General features: G+C 37.3%; 2 protein-coding genes and 1 long non-coding RNA gene across 3 annotated transcripts; all 3 read left to right on the top strand.

The window, feature by feature from the left end:
* Window positions 1–34: 34 nt before the first annotated feature.
* Window positions 35–12,750, top strand: LOC131785459 (xaa-Pro aminopeptidase 1-like). The gene is made up of 24 exons (XM_059102343.2): window positions 35–210; window positions 1,631–1,694; window positions 1,815–1,919; window positions 2,749–2,789; window positions 3,174–3,225; window positions 3,519–3,541; window positions 3,967–4,093; window positions 4,511–4,606; window positions 4,735–4,816; window positions 5,488–5,644; window positions 6,169–6,213; window positions 6,760–6,846; window positions 7,722–7,772; window positions 7,906–7,964; window positions 8,272–8,349; window positions 8,587–8,658; window positions 9,122–9,182; window positions 9,806–9,875; window positions 10,058–10,162; window positions 10,766–10,837; window positions 11,122–11,198; window positions 11,381–11,428; window positions 11,960–12,010; window positions 12,371–12,750. The coding sequence occupies exons 1-24, from the start codon at window positions 97–99 to the stop codon at window positions 12,488–12,490; spliced, it is 1,857 nt and encodes a 618-aa protein (XP_058958326.2). The 5' UTR covers window positions 35–96; the 3' UTR covers window positions 12,491–12,750.
* Window positions 12,751–13,931: 1,181 nt separating this feature from the next.
* On the top strand, window positions 13,932–14,649 carry LOC136277730 (uncharacterized). Its single transcript, XR_010716021.1, has 3 exons — window positions 13,932–13,999; window positions 14,067–14,163; window positions 14,497–14,649. It is a non-coding gene; the product is annotated as an uncharacterized lncRNA (long non-coding RNA).
* A 4,099-nt stretch (window positions 14,650–18,748) lies between these two features.
* On the top strand, window positions 18,749–21,466 carry LOC131785428 (nucleoplasmin-like protein ANO39). Its single transcript, XM_066168924.1, has 6 exons — window positions 18,749–18,901; window positions 19,064–19,126; window positions 19,515–19,583; window positions 20,103–20,138; window positions 20,774–20,848; window positions 21,358–21,466. Exons 1-6 carry the CDS (start codon window positions 18,863–18,865, stop codon window positions 21,397–21,399), a joined length of 324 nt encoding a protein of 107 aa, XP_066025021.1. The 5' UTR covers window positions 18,749–18,862; the 3' UTR covers window positions 21,400–21,466.
* The last annotated feature ends 1,667 nt before the right edge of the window (window positions 21,467–23,133 follow it).

Below are 23,133 nucleotides of genomic sequence, written 5' to 3'. Positions count from 1 at the left end.
ATAACTGGCAGACCCATTCTTCCAGAGTGCGGAAACGAAAGCGGACAAATTAAAGAACTAAGATTTGTTGTCGTTGTGAAGATTTTTGTTAGAAACATGGGTAAACCAACTGGACATCTCTTGCGTCAACTGAGGTCTCTGATGAAGAATAAGCATCATTTACCTGAAGTGATTCAAGCTTACATCATCCCATCTGAAGATGCGCATCAGGTATAAGTACCACGGCACTAACTATTGACAGTAATCTCTACCGGCCTGTCTCAAGAGTATGGCAAGTGCACGCACGACTTTTTCCTTCCATACCAAACAGACTAGCCTTTGTACGCTCGAGATCTCTTAGAGTTCCGCCATACTTTGCAGACTGTGGTCTATTGATCGCTATACTTTTGTTCTTTAATCATATGTTTAATTAATGTGCACGCCTTTTTTTTTAAGTGTCAGTAGGTTATCCTGCCAAAAGTAGATGTGGGTAAAAAATACTGAGTTGTCAATAAGAACAGCTGGTTCGCTAAGGTCTGCCATCTTCAGCGAGTACAGAAGGAGGGGTAGATGCTATTCCCCACCCCACTCCCCACTGTCCAGTTTCTCTTTGGCCCTTACAAATTAGACCCTGTTCACGTGCTTATATGGCAATATTATGCATACAGAAGTTGTGATTATATTGTAGCTGGCTTGCAGCTTAAAAAATGACTTTGTATTTCTCAATTTGAAGAGGTTTGTTACCCTTTAAATACTTGCTTTGTTTGACTATTGTTACAATTAATAATAATAATAGTAATAATTATAATGATATTAATAATAATTATGACTTTATTACAGTATTTGTACTGAAAGGTGGCTCTTCATCTGTAAAAATTTGCATTAATATTAAAAAGTGATAATAATATGAATAAAAAGCTCTCACTATGTACAATATCAGGGCTGTTACTACCAAAAAAGAAAATAAATAAATAAAGTAATCTAGAATATATACAAATCAAGAAATCAAATGTACATTTGCCCTATTTATAAGATACTTCCTCACTTTAGTTTTAAAATCACAAAAAACTACAGAGTTCCTTGCAGCAGAGGATAATGAAGTAAAAAAGGCACTGTCCTGGAAAGTACCTGACTCAAGGGGTACTTTTAACATTGTTTCTTTTGAGGATCTCAGCATCTGCAAATTGAATTATGAATGTCTAGCTTAAGATAGGATGGCCAGTTATTATTACAGAAGGCTTTAAAAAACTGTTAAGTAGTTAATACTCTCTATTATTATTATTATTATTATTATTATATATAGCTATTATTATTGTTATTATTATCAGTATCATTATTTTATTATTGATGAAATCATAATGATAAATTTTATTGCAGAAATTGGTAAACAATTGAATAAAATACATAATCTATAATTTGAAAAAACTAAAAAGAAGTAGATTTAAAAAATTTAAAATATGTACTGGGCAAGTTTCTTATAAAAAACTCTCCCAACAAAACATCAGATAAAAAGGAAGGTAACATAGTACTGTTTGATTTGATTACAGAATAGCATTTGTTCAAGTTTTCACTTGTTCGAGTCAGATTTTTAAGGTTTGGATTCACCTGTTATTTGTTTAATTTTCTGATTTTTATAATTTGTATTGTACAGAATGAATATCTAGCATCATGTGACCTAAGAAGAGAATTTATCAGTGGCTTTAGTGGCTCAGCAGGTATGAATGTGTTTTTGTCTTCAAATGGACGAGGTTACTATTTACTATAACCATTTGTCTTCAAATGGATGAGGTAATTATTTTTTTTTTAATTACACTTTGATTTTGAACTTTCTGTAGGGACTGCAATTGTCACAGAAACTAAAGCAGCACTATGGACAGATGGGAGATATCATTTACAGGCGGAAAAACAACTGGATGTAAACTGGACGTTAATGAGGGATGGTGTGTAACTTTATTGAAAAAGTTCTTGGAACCCTTTGAAGAGTACAATCTGTGACAAAATTAGCTACCATCCACCTGTCCTCTAGAAATTTTTTTGAGTAAAACCATCCATGAAACAGCAAAGGTTAAAGTTGATTTCAGATTTGAACCCTTTAACTCCCAACATCTTATTGTTAATTCTCTCCTCTTGCTGCTACAAATTTCCTTGTAAATTAGTTTTGAGAATGTGGTGTTGGATCAAGATAACAACTTCAACCTGATAATTTTGAGTATTCTCATTACCCGTTTGCTGGATGATGTATGTATATTGAAGGGAGAACTTACATGTTAATCACTTCTGGGATTTAAATGGTTAAGACAGGTATTTGACTGTTTTGTCAAAATTGAATGAAAGTGGCTAAGCTTTAGCCAGGAGAATACTGGAAATAAACCTTGCTATGTGACAATATCTGCTACTCACACACAATGTTGTGTACACTTGATGAATTTAAAAAGAAGAAAGTACAACCTTAATGAGGTGAAGAGAAGTCAAAGTATGGCTAAATGGGATTAAAATTGGAATATTATTCTGAACAGAAAGTGCAATTTTGGTGGCAAAGGATTAACTGTGCAGACTAGATATAACAAGATAGGGGACTATTTTATGCAACCATACACGATTTAGAAAAAGCTAGCATCCCTGTAAGCTGTGATATATGTTTCATTTAGTGGTACTTTTTGCCTAGCTCTGCCGACCTTCTCTAAAGGACCGGTATGTAATGTTGATGACTGTTAACAATATAAGATGCAGCCAGCTAATTATAAGTAATTTATCACTGATTTTTTTCAGGGTTATCCGAAACTCCAACTCAGGAAGACTGGCTGATTCAGGTACAGAGCCATTATATTTACTTTTATGACATTATCATTGATAATTGACGAGATTATCAGGTGAGATAATATTGCTTATTGCTTGTGTTATCTGTGCAAGTTGAAGGTTGAGGTAGATGATACTAACAAAGGCCCTAGTTTTAAGCTGATAATTTGGACAACCTTGCAAAAACCAATTCTGAAATCATCATTCTGTTATACATGATAAGAACTATCAACAGTTATCTCTATGTATGATGTCAATTATAAGTAATACTTTGATGCAAGCTAGAGACCAATATATTCCAATGATCATTATCTGCTTTAGAGTTGAATTTGCTGGTCAGACCTAGAATTTAACTTTTAAATATATAATTACAGATTTTTTTTCTTGTCTCCCATCAGGAATTACCCAGTGGATCAAAGATTGGTGTTGATCCATGGGTTATTACACATGGTGAGTTTATTTTTGGGATGAAACATTATAATAATTCTAAAATACTACTAATAAAAATATTCAAAGAGAGTCCAAAATGTGTGTTAAATATTGGCCTTGCTGAACAGACTGGATTAAGCCCTGGTATAGTCAATGTGTTTTGTTCTTGTGTAGACACTTTTTTCTGATTTCACAGTGCCTGACTATCCATCCAGAAGTAAGAGATGTTATAGACTGAGGAAATTTGATATAAACATACAGTAGCTTCAAATTATTGTTTTAACGAAATGCATACCTTTCTTCTGTTTTATTAGGAAAATGGGCCAAAATGTCTCAGGTGAGCTTCATGGAAAGACTTCCTACCATTACACAGCAGCAATGCATGCATAATGTAGGCATGGTGCCTTTTTGTTTTTAAACAGGGAATGGTACTGAAGGTGTCAATTATTGCTTGTTGTTTGTTGTTCATCTGTCGGGATCAACGAAGACCATGTAGTCATCCAGGGGGAGGAGAGATCAATCATGGATGCCCAGGAGGCTGGCTATTCAATCCCAGCACTGAAGAGACAATAGCAGAGTGGGCAGGGGATGGTGGCTGCAGATTGTGGTTTGCTTGCTCTTGTCTTTTGAGTCAGCTCCTCAGCTGTGCAACATCTCCGGGAGGTTTCTGGAGAGTCAAAATTTTTTTCTAGGGTGTAGCAAGTTTTTTTTTAATAAATACAACTCAATTATTTAAACTTTTGTTCATTATTTCTTGCACAGAGTCTGTCAGCAGCAGGACTGTCATTAGTATATGCAGAGAAGAATCTGGTTGATCTGGTGTGGGCAGATCACAATCGACCTGACCCACTCTTTGAGGGGCTGATGGTATTGGACATCTCATTCACTGGTTAGTCAAAGCTGGTGTAAAAAATGTACAAGAACAGGAAAATTCACTCTCTTCACCATTGTCTAGATTCTATGATGATTCATCTTGAGAATTAAATCACCTGCATAGACTATAAGCTCCAGTTATAGCAGAGTCTACAGCATCACTGTTCATTTAACCCCTTGACCTTAAAGAATGACTAGCATCTAATTTCTCCTTACAATATCACCCCTAAATCACATATAAAGGTCATGAAAATATAGGAAATGATCACCAACTAAGGAAGCACTTGATTGTTAAACAAATTCTCCTTGTCAGCACCTTAGGAAATGTGTAAAGGACAGTTTGGAGAATATGTATACTGATTTAAGCCAGAGCTAAGCAGTAAATATTTTGATGTGTACTTTAAATGGGAATTACATTATTTCTTAAATTCAGGAAAAACCTGGCAAGAAAAAGTAAAACATGTGCGAGGAACAATAAAAAAGAGGAAGGCTGATGCACTGGTGGTGACTGCCCTGGATGAAATTGCATGTTAGTAATATTGTTACCAAAAGCCCATTATTTAATTTCAGTAAATGTCTCAGATATTGTAATGTTGAACAGCTATTACAGAAAAGAAGTTTTGTCATGTCAAGTGCTTCTGCTTACTTTTTCTTTAGGGTTGTTTAACTTGCGAGGCTCTGATGTGACTTTTAATCCTGTGTTCTTTGCTTATGCCATAATCACTCAAGATGAAGTAAGGTGAGTTTGCCAAAGTGGCAATGAAACCTTGCTGATTGGTAGAATGTTCAAATTGTCTAAATTTCTACTAGTGTTTGTCTGGGGCTACCTTGTTTGCATTAGTCAAATGAACAATGGGGAAATGTACAATCAATCATAACTGACTGAGTGATGAAAATTATAGCCGGGTGAATGGGTCAAATATCCAGCAACTGAAGTCCTATTTAACATTTTTATTAAAGGATGCTATGGTCTCATCAACTAAGGTTGAACTGTCTAAAAATTGTAAAAAACTTGGCTGCTTGTTTTAAGTATGAGAAAGTTGAGGAAGAGTTTCAGTATCTTGACTAAATCACTGCTATAACAACTATTTTTGTCCTCAAAAAGTCCTTGAATTATGTTTGTGTGAAGTTGTTCAAACCATGACCAGTGTTCAGCTGTATGACCTAATGCAAGATACATCAAGTAATGACTCTGAATAAAAAAAATCCAGAATCTTAAATTTGTGAAAAAAAATGGTGGCATTAGTGCAAAGGAACTCCAGCCTTCAGGCACTGTATGATTCCTTTAATAAGAGTAAAGCTTTGCAGTTGCTCCACTGTCTTCTTAGTGCAAACAAAACATCATTTTTTCTTTTGCAAGAATTGCAAAGGAGAACCTGACTAAGAACTCAAAGTGTTTATTGCTTGCAGTTTGTTTATTGATGATTCCAAACTTAACAAAGCTGTATCTAAACACCTCGGCTTGGACAGTGAAAACGACAACAATCAGACCAAAGTTACTGTGTGTTCATATGAGGGAATATCAGATGCCGTCAAAGAAGCTGCTAATAGTGGAGCTAGGATTTGGGTATGGAAAAGAGCTTTTGATTTTGTCAAGCATTTTTCAAGGGTAAACTTTGATCATTTGTTCCAATTAAGATTGTCTGAGATTTTTCAGGGCTAAACTTTGATCAACGGTTCCTATTTTTACTAGCTGCCATACCATCTCCTTGGTTTCTTCAGAGGGGGTCCAAATTATATGATGGTTTGCATATTTAACCCTTTTCACCCTAATATCAGTATGCATATTCTCCATACTGTTCTATGTACATTTCCTAAGGTGCTGACAAGGAGAATTTGATTAATAATCAAGATCTTTAATTGGTGATCATTTCCTTTCTTCTCATGACCTTATTGTGTGATTTACAGGTGATATTGTAAGGAGAATTTAGATGCTAATAACTCCTAGTAATTGAAGGGTCAACAATTAGGTTATGAGCTGGAGATTTCCAACGCGTAGCAGTCAATAGGTATAACATCGTTCTTCACCTCATGGTGTTACCTTCATGATAACGTGTTATCCTAATGCCTTGGCTGTTGTGTTTTTTGTAGATTAGTTTGTCATCCAGTGTTGCATTAGTGAGGCTTGTCCCTAAGGTAACAGAATGATATAATGTGACATAATTGAGTTGTATGCCTCTAGAGAAATGATGTCAGCTTAAAATTGTAACCGCCGAATCAACTGCTGTAATAGCCAGCTCATGAAATTTATCAAAATACTAAAGGAAGAAATTTATGGGAGATACTTTCCGCGAGATGTTAAGGGGAGGTTTCCACCCCTCAGAGACCACAGTAGCTGAAAAAACTTTACAATCCTTTGCGGGCCGTCTCAAGGATGTCTCGCAACAATCCTTTACCCAACCCCCTTCCTTTGAGAGGAAGTTGTGAGAAATCCGAAGGAACGGGAAGTTAAAAAGCGTAAAACAAAACAAAACAAAACAACACATTGGGATTTCTTAATGGGATCATAAATCACTATCTACCACGGACAGGCTTACCTCTGATGTCCGCTCAGAGATTGTCGATGTTATGTTATTAAACAGAGACGTATTTTAAACCAATTTTTGGGATGATTATTCCTCTACGTAAAACCAATTTAGCAATGGTTGAGTTTATTTGCCCATCTTCCCTTAATACCCCCAGACTCAACTCATCTCTGATCCGTCGCCACTGGCTAGTAGCAAAGCAGTCAAGAATGCAGTGGAAATCGAGGGCATGCGTGAAGCTCATGTGAGTACACGACTCCATCAACTAGGGCGTGTTTTTATAGAGTCAGTTGACTGACAATGCAAGTTACGTTGTTTTGGATTAAGAAAAAAATTGGGGTAGCCTCATCGAGGCAGAGACCCATGTTTAGTTTTTCCCCAAGTTTACCAAAGAAGTAAACGCCAGTGTCATCGAGATTACCTTAATTTGTTCTTTTCCTAATGTTGCCCGTCTTTGTTAGGTAATGAATTAGACCATACACACTCTATACTAAGTGGCATTAATTCCCATCACCCGCAATGCTGGTAGGATTTAAAAGAAAACTTTAATGTACACATACCACATGCCTTCAAAGGGCGTTCAAGTGCAATTCTTACAATTTTCAATTTGGTGTTGAGAATGGTTCGGATTGGCTATGGTTTTGTTTTGGTTCACACTTTGATTGGTCTTCTAACTCCTCTGCCACTCAGTCACGGTATTAGATGTGTGCAAGAGACTTATGACCTCTTGATGTGTGGGTACACTATAAAAACAATCCTAGAAATTCCAATTGCAATAGAGCAGTCCTCAATTGAATGTCAAAAGTTATCCGGGATTGCATCGATTTTGCTTTGTTATCGCTGTGTGATTGGTCCAGAAAACTCACGTCACTCTCTTAACCAATCAGATGTAAAACGACGCAACAACACGACTTGGTCACCCGCGTTTTCCCGCGCTTTTGGCATTTGGTTTGTTTTGTAAACTTTGAGCTCTCATTGGCTAATTTCCTTTCTTCTGATTGGTCGTTGTGATTACTTTGGATTTGCTTTTACGATACTCAAGCGAAAATTAAATTGGCCAATTTTATCCCTTAAATTTTATTACCTTAATCTCTTTCTTGGCTTATTACTTTCACACAGATCAGAGATGCCGTTGCCTTGTGTGAGTATTTCTGTTGGCTGGAACAAAAGGTGAGGGTATCATCAGCTGGTTTGATGTTTCTTAACATAACAATTGAAGCAAATGCTTATGCGTTACAATCTATTCTGTAATGAATATGGAAATAAGTCAAATTTCTCATAACCATGATATTTCATCGTCAAGGTCCCTAAAGACGACCTCACAGAAGTCACAGGAGCAGCCAAACTAGAAGAATTTAGAAGGTGAGATGTTCCAGCCACACTACCAAGTTACTATGCGCTTGCTAATGGCCATGTTGAGACACTTAACTCCAAGCGGAACGTACAGCAGTTGTTAGGGAAACATGACAAATGGATAAATCACGTTTTGCGACTGTGTTGTTACACCATAGAGGCCTTACTTTATATTCATAGGTAAGTCAGGGAACCTATTTTTCGCAAAGGCGGACAAATTAGTTCAACTGGCTCATGCGCGCGGAGGTCGAAAAGTTCTACGTCTTTCCCAAAGGGACTTCCTGAACTAATAGATTTTAATATTTTTCTGTTTCAGAGAGCAGGAAAACTTTGTAAGCCTGAGTTTTGAGACAATCTCCGCTGTCGGTTCCAATGGAGCAGTTATCCATTACAGGTATTTCCAGCCGTCATCTAGATTTCGAGAGATTTCTATATTTCTTTGGAGATATAGCTAAGTATATCGAGCGTCATACTAAGTGTCATTTAAAGTATTGATAGCTTATCACTGGTTCCGTACATCTACGAGGGTCGGTACACTTATTCGCTATCCTATCAACTCTGATCATTCTTTGATAACTTTTTGACAAAACTGAATCATGTCATTACATCGTTTTGTTTTCTTCTTTTTCAGACCAGCTGAGGAAACAGACCGTATGATTTCCAAAGAAGAGTTGTACTTATGCGACTCTGGGGCTCAGTTCAAGTAAATGTCACTTTATTCAGATTCCACTTGAGCGCAGTCTTCCTCGCAGCCGTTTTTTAGGTGTCACGCTCTCTCCACTGGAACGTGTTGCGTGACGAGACCAAACAACGGCTGAAAAGGAAACTAACTAAAGCGCATTTCGATTGAGTGTACTCCAGAGAGGACACTCTTAATAGTGTAGCAGAACGCGCAGTATCACTTGCCAGTATCCCATAACGAAGTGGTAACGCCAGAAACGTCAGTTTTAGAATCTTTCCTTGGTGGCCAATTCGCATCATCAACTCAGCCGATACAACCAAATGTTCTCCAAGAAATAAGTTGGATTTTATGAACAAGAGGAATAACGAAAAAAATTATCTACTATTGCGTCTCAAAATCAACGGGTTGCCTTAACCTTAAGAACCATGACCTTTGTTGCTATCCTGTTTATTTGTTGTCATCACTACTTTTATTTGTTCTTTAGGGATGGCACCACCGATGTTACTCGCACGTGGCATTTTGGTGTTCCTACAAAATGGGAGCGAGTAAGTTATTTCAGTGAATTGAAAAGTAATCGGTACTATTAGTATTTTCACCATTGAACGCAGATTGAGATATGGGTCATTTGTATTACCTGTAATTCCCCCTAAAACTCGAGATACTTCTGGGAGCAAACCGCGTTTGAAAACTCGCATCAATGTCAGTATCTGAGCAACAGCGCACCTATCCCCCCCCCCCCGACCCAACAACACTCAACTGATAACTAGTCAGAGTAATGTTGGATTAGGGGAGGGTAGGTACGCACCTGCTCATACCGACATTGATCCGAAGACACTTCCAACTATTAGGTTTGTGTATGAATGTTGTTATTGTTGTTGTTGTTTTTGTTTTTTTTTTTTCAAACCATAACGGAGCCTTTCAGGTTTTATTTTTTTATTATTATTTTTTTTTAATCAGAACCCTTGTTAACGAAATAAAATATAAATCTAATGCTACCACTACTGGCAGTGTCAGAATACTGAAACCCAAGCTCGTCTGGAATGGACAATGTTTTTGGTGTCTGATTAAAGTGGAATTCTTCCGAACAAGTTTAAGATTAATCATTTGGCACAGTGATGAAATACCTCCATAATAAATACCCAACAGTTATGCTTCTTTTTATCTTAAGGAATGTTTTACTCGTGTTCTGAAGGGACACATTGCATTGGCAAGAGCCGTCTTTCCCAACAAAACTACAGGTAATGTGCTCGCAAAACAGTACCAAAGTCAATATTTCTGTAGTGTTTAGCAGACGGGCTATCTATTTTAATGCAATTTTTCTGGGAGTGTTACTCTAAAAGTTGTTGCACGCTCCTTTAACCATTTCACTGGGGAATTTGTAGATCGCTGGTTAATTTATTTTCTGCCTTGCTTATTTCAGGTCATAGACTAGATACTTTAGCCCGCATGGCCTTGTGGGACGCTGGATTGGATTACCTGCATGGTACAGGGCATGGGATTGGCTCGTTTTTAAATGTACATGAAGGTATGTTGCGCATGCGGCGCCTGTAAGCATGCGAACGTTCAAGCAGGGTGTGTGCCAATGAAGAATGTGAACTTGTGCAACAATGCAAGAAAGTAAAGAAGTGTAAGCTGTGGACGCATGTGCCTGTGTGCGTGCATGCGTGCCACTGTTGTGACCTTAGGGAGCTCCTTGGTTCAATTTTTGCTCGGTATGTGGCGCGGGTCTTTTAGGACCCACACCCCATTATAGTCTATTTTTTGGCCAATTACAGACCCCAGCTTAGTCATTTTTGCTATTACGGTATCAACTTTTTAACCGCGAATCTTCCTAATTTTAAGTTCTTACTTAGCAGAATTTTCCACCCCCTAAATCCAGAAATTGTGCAACCCCATTCTAGTAACTCTACTATAAATGCAGCGCCGTTTTAGTCAATCCAGTTGTGATAATTCGCACATCCCCATCAGCTTAATACTAGGAGGTCTAAGCCTACAAAGTATATGATTAGACAAAGCCTAATTTAAAGTTTACCCTGCAAAACAAAGGTTCTATTTCCAGGTCGCGAAAATAATTGAATCCACCTGGCAGGATTAATGCATCTTTATGCTTTGATGTTACCATGTCTAGGTCCACAGGGGATCGGATTCCGGAGCAGAGAGAATGAAGCCCCTCTAGAAGCCGGCATGATGGTTACTGATGGTAGGCCTTTAATTTTTTGCTTAAAATGTATATTCTCCTATTCAGTCACTAAATATTTCTACACGCAACTCTTGTGAGAATTTAGGATTAGGCCGATGAATTTGATTTGGTGACATTTACCCTTCAGAGTTCTTACAGATTGTCAAAAAAACCTTGAAAAGCCGCATAATTTTATAGTATCAATTCCCATGCCTGAACAGTTCTTGAGTTTATGGCATTGAGTGCCTTTGATCGATAATGTTGTCGTTTTTTTTTTTTTTTTTTTTTTTTTTTTGTATCTTTAGAGCCGGGTTACTATGAAGACGGTGCTTTTGGAATCCGTATTGAAAATGTGCTGCTTGTAAAACCGGTTGAACTGCAGGTAAACAATACATCAAAACTCGAAAAGCGCTCCATCGTAATATAACTGATCTGGCAACTATCACTAGATCGATGGGCGATGTCGGAAAAGGGAGGGGAAAAGTCAACCGAGTGTTAGTTCATCTAACTTTACGGCCTCGTTTAATTCCCATAGGAAACTAACTTTTGGTTATCTATTCACAGAATAATTTTAAAGACAGAGGATACCTAGGCTTTGAGCCAATAACTCTGGTAGGTGTTTGTTCAGAATTCTTCTTCAGCAGCAGGATGTTGCCTTCTGTAACTTTCACTCGTAGTAAACCAAAAACAGCAACGGCTAAAAACGAAAAGGAAGCAAAACACCAGCAATTCACAAGCCTTTTTAAAAAAACAACTTTGAGCGTGTTCATGTCTCGTTTAAAAAGTCTTTCCGAGTAATATTTCGATTTGTGACTTTGGTGGGTTGAGTCCCCTGTGATGCTTTTGTTTTCGATGTTACCTGCATCTATTTCGTTCCCGTATTGTTCAATAAAAACTAATTTTTTGAATCGTACAATGGCTACACGTCAGAGAATTTAAGATGCAAAATGATAGACCATCCTTACAACAACCCTCTTCTCCTGACAACGTTAACAACCCTTCTTCTGTTGACAATAACGACCCCCCCCCCTCCTCAGTATGCTCTCATACTTTACTTTCCCAGTGTGCTCACGTTGTTCTTAGCATAGTCTTAGATGGTAATTTCCATCAAATCTGAATATATGACTTATGTTTTTCTCGTAGTTTCCAATCCAATCCAAGCTTCTGATACCGTCTATGTTAACAGCAGAAGAGGTAGGTTGAATTTAGTTCATGGAGGTTTTATTCTTCGAATCTGCAGCTCCGGAGATAAGTTTGCAGGTGCGTATTGTCATGGTTGCGCGCTCTGCCTTTGGCAATGGACTTAGAGCGTGCGCGCAGCTTTGTAGCTGCAGCGTCGCTTCAGCTACACCACGTATTTCATGTAATTTACCCCTGAGAATTTGGTGTAACGAACTGGTCTCCATAGGAATATAACAACATATAAATCGCTTTGTTTTAGTCGGGTTCCCGGTGTAATGTCGTTATGTTGTTTGCGCACTCGTGTTCTACCAACGTGAATGCTAAAAGGTTTTCATACCATCAGATGATTGTATTTCCTTTTGTTCTTACAAGGTTGATTGGATCAACTGGTATCACGGCTTATGTGCAGAGAAGGTTGGCTCAGCTCTGAGAGAACAGGGCCGTACAAGCGCACTGAACTGGTTAATAAAAGAGACAGTTGCTTTAGGTTGAATGTCTAGGTGACTAATTTGCATATGACAAGAGCTGACAACTGACAGCTGATCAGTGAGTTAGCAGACATTTAGTTCATGTTCGCGTTACGTCTGTTTGTCAGCAGTAAGATAAGCCTTGTCCCTTTCAACGGAAAGGCAACGTGAAGTAGTGCTACAAGAAGACAGCAACTACAACAACAACAACAACAAACATCAACATCAACAACAACAACAAAACGAACAATCTGAAAATAGTAGTAAAATTTTTAGTTTCATGAAGCAGAAATGAAGTGTCTTGTCTAGCAATGCTCTCTCCAAACTTTTCTTGTATACATCGTCCACCATAGTCGCTATAAATTTTACTTTCAATTTCAACTCACCCCACTGATTACCGTCAAGCCTATTGTAGCCCAAGCTCGATTTATAACATTTGCACTGTATTGTGGGTGATGTGGGTGTGCTTCCTACCCGAAATTTACTTTGCTGGAAAAAAAAAAAAAAGTAAAACGAACCAACAAAAAAAACAAACCTAAAAGAAAAGAAGTAGAAATGAAAGAATTAAGATGGTATGCAGAGTACGAAGGATATGCGATAAGGGAAAATTTGCTTCGAACTTTTCTCCTACCCGTGGTCTCCTGTGATTCGCGCTCGTCATCAGTCTCTCTCACTTCTAGCTCTTTTTAGAGGGCATGCAAAGGCTTAAGAAAAGTTTGTATGGGCTGGAGTGGGGTGTGGGGGGGGAGGGGGGAGGTTGGATACGGAGGGACCTTTCGGCAATTCTGTAGATGTGTGTCGCCTTGTTCTCAAAGTCCTGATCCTTTCTAAGACCAAAACATATAACAAGTTCTCCTTTTCACACCCGCTTTCAGACCTAGTTTCTGACAGTTGTGTTTGGGTTTTGAATCCATCACGATCTGTATGGTGTAACGCTTCATATGGTGCCGAATTTAGAATTGGTACAATTAGCCCTTTGCAGGAGCCCAAAGTGATGGGCTCCTGCTCTTAGAAATCACCTCTATTGACAAAATTAGTTAGGTGACTTCTCCACAATTCCTAGTCGAAAAGACAAATATGTTTCAGTCCTCCCGTTGTTCACTTGAAAACCCTGCTCGACTTAACACTATTATATTGCCCTTTTTGAGACCATATTTGGAAAATTTCTCCTCTTTATCAGATAAAAACGACTCAAACACCATACCATGTCTTTGTAGCTTTTCCGAATCTAACGTACCCCCGTGGGTTCTGTTGTCCCCTTTCCATCTAGTATTTGAAGCTCTTCAGAGTTTTTTTCGAAAGCATATACGCTTTCAAAACGTGTTGTCCAAATATTACTCTAGAAAACGCAGTTTCAAAAACGTTACGTTGGGTTGTAATCTTTCTGGCTGCTCTAATTTCGCTAGCACGCCCTGCGTGCCTATAATCAGAAAGCGGTTGAGTTGTTACAGTGTATGCGCTCCATAAACCACGACCACGTGCAACGGACGTTCTCTTGACAAGATGGCGTCGATGGAGAAAGAGTATTTTTGGGGTAAGATGTCTTTCCTGAAGCATTTCGGCATTCAATGCAGTATGTTTTTACCTCAGATCTTTTGTAGGTTGTGAATTGAGTAAAGATAAGAAGGAATATAAGTGGGATTCGGAAGATGAAGAACTTGGCAAAGCAGACATCGAGCAAAGCTTGTCGTAACCCAGGTACACACATTATTATCATAGCATGTGCACGTGTTTATTTTCAAGCTTTTAAATACCCAATTAGTCATAGTTCATTCTAATTGAAAAGAATTTTAGATTTGTAACTACTGTGGAAGCGGGTTCTATGTTCAGATAGCACTTAGCTTACTTTTCAGCTGTAGAGATCGACGTGAGGCAATCTGCAATAATCGAACTTAGACTTCTAGTGAGCAAGCAAACATTGAGATTTGGACAACTGTACATCTACATTTGGCTGATGTTCGTGTATTTCATTAATCCTAATCAGAGCTGCCGCCTGTGTTTTTTTTTTTGTTTGTTTGTTTTTTTTTCCAGGCATGTCTTGGTGCAAAAGCCAAACATAACCGAAAGAAATCTTGTACAAGTCACCACAACAGACAGTAGTGATACCTCAGTGACATTCACCATTCTATCATTGGCTTCTGGAAGAAAGACCAGGTAAATGTTAATCCTTTAACTCCAAAGATCTGATTTTCAATTCTCCCCTCTAGCTACTACACATTTCCTTCCAATTGATTACAAGAATTAGGCTGTTCAATCAAGGTAATAAATTGTACCTATGAGTTTGAGTATTCTCACTACCTGTCTGGATATATAGTGGAGAGTTAAAGGGTTTAAGAACCTGTTTTCCTCGTTCTCTCTCTCTTTCTTCTTTGCATTATGAATTGTAGATCACTTCCTTAAATTTGTCATGCATTTTGCATCTTTGATGTCCATTAATGAACTTATTTGATCAGTATTTAATGTGATTTAATGGAAATTGAGTACATACACTTACAATAATTTGGATGATCCTCATTCCCATGTTAATTAGGCATTAAAGTTAGAAAGTTCTCATCTCTTAATTTTGATTGCTGGGCTATAATTATGTCTATTTAATTTTCTGATGTGGACATATTCTTCTGACGTGTACTTGACACTGTTCCCTTGCTACACATATTTCTGAATAAATGCCTCACTTTTGCAGCCTTCAGTTACTGAGATTCCAAAGTTTTGATGTCAGCCTCCAGTTATTGAAATTCCAAAAGTTTTTTATGTTTCTTCAAAGTTTGAAAATTAAACACCTAAGATTAATAACAGTTTCCTTTCAAGTTCAAAGAAGTTGGCTTGGAAAGATTGGTTAATTATTATTATTGTTTATTTTATATTCTTACTTATTTTATTTTTAGAGTAAGCTTAGTCCTGGCATTTCCAGCATCAGTTGTTTTAAAGCTTATAGAAGTAATAATCTTTATCTAAATGTCCAGAGCACTTTTCAGGGCTTTTTGGGTGCATACACATTGGTCTGCGTGATGTACCAGAGCTGTAACATAAATGTGTTTCACTTCTCTCAAAAGTCATAGGTGACATTTAAATAACTTCATCTACATTTAAATGTAGATGAAAACTAGTTCCTTTTTTAATTTTGTTAATGTGATTTAAGGAGATTAACAACAAAGCATCACAGCAGTTACAGTCTGCAGTTTTGTTATATATGCATGCATCAAGTTCCACATGCGCCTTGTTTGAGGAATTCTTGCATGTGCATCTAGTGTGAATGTGCTGCATTGTTTGGAGTGACAGCTCATCATCCAGGCAGTTTTTTTCCCACCCTTTCCCTTCCTCTTTCCCTGTTTATTCAGTGTGATGGTGCCTTTTTCCCTTTCCTGTGTGGGGCTTGTAGCTGGTTTGCCAGGATTTGCCAGTGATGGTAGCAGTCTCCATCTAAGTGCTGCTGCCAATAATAGAAGCTCCTGGATGTCTCAGGTACCCAACCTCAACTTAGCAATGCAATTGTTAATCAAATTTGTATCTCAAATTCTTGATAAGCACCAACTGTTCTCACTCTAAATTAAACTAAAACTTAAGCATGATAATTATTCTATTTGTCTATCCAACTTCTATTACTCGGAACCTACAATTTATTTTACATTTTATTTGGAAGGGTATTTCAAAACCAATCTAATCATTTCCTAGCTAAAGAGAGTTTTTTTTTTACTTTAGGCTCAGGACCAATTCACTTGACTGGTTCTGTATATCAAGGTAAGACGATCTTACCAATGTCCTAAGACACGTACACTATAATTTGCATTTTGCATTTCCATTCTTTTTTTTTTTTTTCAATCAAAGTTGCTTTGATGAATAGAAGTTAGATCAAGAAACCCCTTCTTTCTAATTCAAAACTTATATAAAACTGCCAAACAAGTAAGGCTGTGGTCATCTCCGATAAAGCCTGAAGTACATTTCATCCTTCAAAATTGTTTTCTACCTTGTTATTTTTGTACAGAACTATATTCTAGGGGACTACGATGAAGAAGAGAGTGGGTGAAGGTATTTTGCCTTTTAAAAACCCTTCAACTCCCATAAGTGACCAGATATGATTGCTCCTTAACAATATCATACAATATCAAGCAGACTAGTGATGAGAATAGAGAAAAAATCAAATATGGGGATTATAAGTTGATCCAATACCAAAATTCCCCAAAACTAACATAACGAGAACTGTATGGCCCAACAGAAAGGAGAATTAATAATGAGATCTTGGATTAAGAACGGGTTAAATGTATTTGTTTTTTTTTAAAAACCTTAGACCAAACAGTAATGCTCTTTTACTTTTCATAAATTAGAAAATTAATTCATAGACACATACCCTTTCCTTTGTTAGCTTGTTGTTTTGTCATCCTCGATGACACTTTCTGTAAGTTTTGTGTTGGTATCAACTTAATTTTTTTGTTGTTGTTGTTCATAGATGAGGATGAGGAATTCTGAAGTATGTTTTTTTATCAGAGGCTAAGGAGTCTGCGAAGTAAATAAACTGTGGTGCAACAAGTTTTCCTAACCTGTTTTGTGTACATATTAATAATTTGAGTTTTCTATCCTGTTTATTGTTATTATTATTAGTTATTAATTTTTTTTTTTTGTCAGAAGAGGAACCACTTACACACCTAAGGGACCACAACGAAGATTGCTCGAGTTTGAAGCTGGTTTGTTCTGCGCATTATCTAAATGTCACGGTTAGCCAATATTTGGACTGGGGATTCCGAAAGGTCTTGTTTTGAATGATTTTTGAAACCCCTAAGAGTACACAAGAATTTAATTTTGCCCTTAAAAATACTCACCTCAGAATTACACATTAAATGTTACAAGATAAAGAAAATGATCACCAAGTAAAGAAGCTTCTTGATTGTTAAACACATTCTCCTTGTCAGCACCTTAGGAAATGTATAGAGAACAGTATGGAGAATATGCATGCTGATATTTAGGATTTTACTGTAAGATTAAGGTCAAAAGGTCCAGCTGTTGGATAAAACACTTTAACTATTACAATTTTGTCTCCACCAAAGAGTGCAGTCTGGGTTCGAATGATTTAGAGAGAAGTGTAAGCAATCCTCCCTTCTCACTGTTCTCCTTTATGCGCAAGAATTTGGGGAGAAGTTCATTATCAGTTTGTTGTATGCTTCCTGCATTAATTTTTGGTCCATATCTGAATATTATCTGTCCATTGTTTATCAGAAGCGCATGGAAGAAAGTGATGATGATGGAGGAGGAAAGGGACTCAAGTGAAGAATCCATGGAAATGGAAGCAGATGCTAAACAGAAAAAAACCGGCAGAGACTCCAAAAAAAACAACTGTAAGAAATATGGACTGGACTGTGCTTAATTTTGTGGTAGTTGTAATCAAGGATTGGTATAACATTCATTTTGGTGCCAACTAAGTGTCTTCATTCTAGATAAGAAAGCAAACCAAGAATGTACAAGTAATATACATATGTTAGCTGCTATAGGACCTATATGCATACTAGTAATTGACATAATAGACATATAATTAAGTGTGCCATTAGCACAGGAAATGTTTTTGAGCAATCCAATTGTTTTTGTATTAAGGAAAAAATGGGTCAGTGCGACTGTAATTAGATAACTGATGCGCAAGGTGCACACCATTTGTCCTGTTGACTTGTAAACTTTTCAAAGTTTTGATGGCCATTTAAGTTTGTTGACTTTGGTGTTCACTCCTCACCAAGAATTACACACATTATGATGGAGCTATTACACTAAGGCTAAAGAGAAATGCTTTGGGAACAGATTTATTTTGTGCCAAGCACACCCAAGAAGTATTGACGAATTATTTTGGCAGAAAAACAAACCAGAAGGTAAAGAATGCTAACCAGTGAAGAGCACAAGGTGAGGAGGATGAGTGAGGACAGTGAAAGAGGACATTGACGATGATGATGATGATGATTGATTATGATGAAGAAGATGAATCTGGTGAGGATGATGATGAACGATGATGAGGATGAAAGTGATGACGAAGATTAGAATTGCCTGCCATCTTAGCGGCAAGAACAAGGTTGGAGTTTTCCCTTTTGATCCCCTTGGATCTTTCCAGGTTTTCCTTTTCCATCATACAATAAATGTTATTTGTAATTCAAATCTGCAAACTGTCAGTGGTCTCAATAAAAGCCAGTCACCTGCAGGCTACGACCTCTAGTAAGACCTTCCATCACCCTCTGTCTGGCTTACAACCAGGTTCTCATGTTTGGCATTTTGTACACCAGGGGTAGCCTCCTATGGAAATATTTATTGAAATACTCTACATACATACAGGTTTGTCTGAAGTTTTGGCCAAAATTTAGTCTTACTGACTTGGTCTGACAAGTAACTGTTTCTTTTTCTTTTTTGATGATAACTGTTTCAATTGCAGATGGAAGGGAAAGCAAATAAAAAGCCACCAATGACAAATGTAAGTTAATATACAAAATGTTCTTTTATAATTCTTTTTAAATAAGAGAGTAGATGTAGCAGCTTCAATTACATTAGTTGTGCACATCTCAAACATATAGTCATGTGAGATGCAGGCCTTCATTTTGTTCAAAATGTTATTTATTGGTATTTGCCTTTGTAGGGAGTTGCTAAAGCAGACAAAAAGGATAAAACAGAAAAGCAAAACAAGATTCCAGCTCAACAGGTTTGTGTTCAAATTACAACTTCAGGAGTTGGCCTTTCTTGGTCTGTCCAGAACATGGTGGATGTTTTTTAGATCACCTTTCTACATGATATCATGGTACCATTACACACTGCATAGCACTAATACATATTAAGCAAGTGTGAAAAATTCTTGAAAAACCATTAAGTTATGGCCTGTGTTACTGTTGCAAAGATTTTGTTACGAGTGGTTTCATTTACATAATTATGCTGTTCAACTGCAACCTCTTGCTTCGAAATTGTGTTCATTTGAAACCATTGTTATAATTTCTGTAGTCTATAGGTGTATAAAATATTTTAAGTCTTTACCTGTCTGCACGGAGGTACTTTAATCAGCTATGCTAATCTGTTCTGTCCTCTTTCAATGATAGCCCAGTACACCAAAAACTGATGGGAAAAAAGATCAGGGGAAGAAGGCTGGAGCTAAAACTCCAGAAGTGGTATGTTCCATTGTTATAAAGGCCTTAAGAAACTACCATAAACACCTGCATCTAAGGGGCACTTGAAGATAAGCCACACTTCTAGTTTGGCAACCCAAATTTTTGGAAAAATTTGTATTTGAAAAGAAATTGAAGGAATTACGAAGTGGAATATTGAGACAGTTGATTTATTTTGGTATCTTCTTCAAACATACAGTTGTACACGTACATTAAATCATTAAGATTGAAAACAAAGAGTGTCTGGTTACTGATTTTTGCATATAGGAAAAAATTTACAGGGTAGCCATGACCCCCCCCCCCCCCCCCCCCACCAAAAAAAAAAAGAAAAAAAATTACATAGAGCACAATCTCATCTTTTTATTTAATTAGCTCAAGAAGAGACATGTTAGAGTAGGGCAAGGCCTGAAACTGGGAGAGAATTACTTTTCCAGTCCATCAGATAATTTTTTGATAGGAATGAGACATTTTCAAAGGTGACTTAACATCACTTTCTTATAAAACTAATGTGCGTTTCCTTAGCTATCTATGGACAAAATTAAAGAGAAGTTACTCAAGGTAAGGAAGTTTTGTAATCATGGGGTGTATCAAGTCTTTTAGTGTGAAGTGCATTGTGTCTTTCACACAAATAAAATAGTTTTCTCTAGAACACTTTTTTGTATTCTAGATAGTTAGTGGATAGATAGTTACTCAATCAGCTTCTTTATAAATTTCCGAACTTGGTATTGAAAACTTTGTGCAAGTAGATAATGAGTTAGAGATGAGTTAAGTGACCATTTTATTTTATTAACCCTTTAACTTCCAAGATCTGATTGTAAATTCTCCCCTGTAGCCACTAACATATTTCCATGTAAATTAGTTAAAAGAATTTGTTGTCAGATCAAGATCATAACTTCTATGTGATGCTATAAGTTTAAGCATTCCCATTCCCTGCTCACTGGATACAGTATGGATATGATGGGAGAAGTCACAAGTTTAGAGGTTTATAAGTTTCAGAATTCTAGCAATACACATAATATTGTGTATTGTTTATTGGATTCCCTACCTTAGCAACATACATTTGCTTATTACAAGGTGAAATACCTTACATAACATTACAGTGTTTTTGAAAAGTGACGTTTTGTTTTTGGCATAACTGTCTTTTGAATTGAATTGCGTGATTATACGTTAATGGTGTGATTTGTTTTCTGTAGACGCCAAATCTTCCAAAGAAGGTGGAAAAGTTCAAGAACTATTTGAAGCACTCATACAAAATCACAGATGAGGCTGTAAGTTCTACACACTTATGGTGTACCAACAATGAGAATTTGTTTAACACTCAAAGAGTTTCTATGACCTTTGATATACTGTGTGGAAATTAGATGCTAATCAGTGATTTTCTGTGACAAACAAGACTCGTTTGTTTTTGTTTGTTTGTCATTTTTTAGAGGGGGGAAGATGTATTGATTTTGGTTTTTATTCTCCCCTCCCCCTTTCCCCCCCCCCCCCCCCGGCTTAATATTTTTTGGTGCTACAGCAGGCTTTGTCCTCAAAATATACATGAATTCAGTGGCTGCTGGAAAACAGCAGACCATAAGAGTTTAGACCTGTTTAAACACAGACAACTTACGAAAAGTACCATCTAGTAGAACACTCGTGCAAAAAAAGGGCGTTATATTACTCGATACATCCGTTGAAAGTGGATCATGTACCTACAACGAGGTTAAAGCGAAGGCACGCAATACCATGTCTGTTTATTTGCAAATAAATAATTTGTTCGTATGTTTGTTTTTCGCAGGAGTCAACGAAACTCTGGGACTGGTTGAAGGAGAACAAGTAGAATCAAGACCTCTTCTCTTGTATCCATCACTCTGCCTAGAGAGTAAATTAAAATCGTTTTTTACAGACGTTTGGTTCTTGTATTTTGTGAGACGACGAGCAGTTTCCCAAATTAATTCTGTGCGAGAGTCAAAGTAATCTAACTGCATGGACTCTTGGAGTGACGTACGCACGAAGGCGTTGATTTTAGTCTATATTTCACGCGCTCTTGCAGCGCCGACTTCATTATTTTATCAGTTTTCTTTTAAATCGCACAATGGATTAACTTGGGAGAGGAAACCTTCCATCCTCTTGCACTTTGTTTATTGATTTTGAATCATAATTTCTTATTAGAGACAGTGTACATGTGCCTAGTGGAAAAGAAATATATTTTCTGAAATCTGATTACCATTATGTCCGTTTCATAGTATTCTCTCCTGACACCACTTGAGCACAAATAAACAGTATTGATATTGGATGCATTTTTCGTTTCCTTCCATGACTTGTTGCCACTAATGTCTCCTCATGCGTAGTGCCGTCTAGCTGTGTTTCGCGGAAGATCGTATTCTGCTCGTGCGCACACGTAGTTGTGCCGAAGGTTGGAGAAGGCAGATCGGTACCCCAAGCAGTTTAAGAGTGTCCTGAAAGTAATGACTGAAAACGACCCTGGCGATCAAATAAGAAGTCAGTGATTGAACGCAGTGCACCTGAGAAGTCAGTGATTGATCGCAGTGCACCTGGATTTTTCATGTTTCGCAGATCAGTTAACACTTTACACCCTAGCATCAGTATGCATATTCTCCATACTGTTCTCGATACATTTCCTAAGGTGTTCACAACGAGAATTTGTCTAAAATTGTAGAGATTCTTGGGTGGTTGATCATTTCTTGTATTCTCATAACCTTAATTGACTGATCGTTTCTTTTTTTCTGAAAGTCACTCTAGCCGACTGACTTCCGTGCTGACTTGCTGATTATTGATCCTGCTGACCAACTGACTGACAAGCGAAATTACTGATCAAATTAGATCACCAATTTCCAGAACGACTGACTGACTGTCTGACTCACTGAGCGTCTTACTGACTGACTGAATGTGTAAGCAAACGAGCAGACAACCGACAGACGGATTGATATCTGTTTTTCTGACTGACCAACTGATTGAATACCACTTTCCATCTCATAAGGGTCATCTTCAACAAGTAAACACCCATAAACAGCTCCTGAAGAGGCAATTCTCTTTAAGCAAAATGCTTCCATTTATTTTAACCCCTGTGGCCATTTTGGGTTTCACCAGAACGCTGGGTGCCGAGTGGAAGATTTACTGCCATACGTGCAAATATGGTGCAGACCAAAAACTAAGCAGGAAAACACTCGAGCTCATGCCGCGCAATCGAGATCCCGCAATGCATTGTAGGACCATAAATTCATTCGCTACATGACGAAAACAAATTGATGATACTGCGAAAAATAATTATCTGCACTAACGCAAAGAGTTACTTTAAGTGCAAGTAGCAGTTAAAAAATAATTCATAATTAACTGAAATATATTTCGCGGTGTGAATGAAAAATAATTAAGTAAAGCCCGAAAAAAAATAATTGAGACTTAACTCAAGTCTTTATCAAAACAATTTTTGTAAATATAATCGATTGGCTATCATATTAGTTTGTAAAAAACTTGAAATTGAAATATGTCAGTTTGAAATACTGTCTTCAGGGTCATTTTTATCTCTAGAATTCTGACCAGAGCAGGCCTCCAT

Source organism: Pocillopora verrucosa, chromosome 1 (assembly GCF_036669915.1).
Source record: "Pocillopora verrucosa isolate sample1 chromosome 1, ASM3666991v2, whole genome shotgun sequence".
Classification (NCBI taxonomy): domain Eukaryota; kingdom Metazoa; phylum Cnidaria; class Anthozoa; order Scleractinia; family Pocilloporidae; genus Pocillopora; species Pocillopora verrucosa.
This window is presented reverse-complemented; position numbering and strand designations above follow the sequence as displayed.

What these genes read in the sequence shown, in the direction of transcription:
- LOC131785459 (XM_059102343.2), top strand. Translation starts at nt 97, where the DNA reads ATGGGTAAACCAACTGGACATCTCTTGCGTCAACTGAGGTCTCTGATG. An exon ending in TAGTGAGGCTTGTCCCTAAG is followed by an intron (nt 6,214 to 6,759) that starts GTAACAGAATGA and finishes TAATACCCCCAG; the next exon opens with ACTCAACTCATCTCTGATCC. An exon ending in GCTTTGAGCCAATAACTCTG is followed by an intron (nt 11,429 to 11,959) that starts GTAGGTGTTTGT and finishes TTTTTCTCGTAG; the next exon opens with TTTCCAATCCAATCCAAGCT.
- LOC131785428 (XM_066168924.1), top strand. Translation starts at nt 18,863, where the DNA reads ATGGAAGGGAAAGCAAATAAAAAGCCACCAATGACAAAT. An exon ending in GAGCTAAAACTCCAGAAGTG is followed by an intron (nt 19,584 to 20,102) that starts GTATGTTCCATT and finishes GCGTTTCCTTAG; the next exon opens with CTATCTATGGACAAAATTAA. An exon ending in ACAAAATCACAGATGAGGCT is followed by an intron (nt 20,849 to 21,357) that starts GTAAGTTCTACA and finishes TGTTTTTCGCAG; the next exon opens with GAGTCAACGAAACTCTGGGA.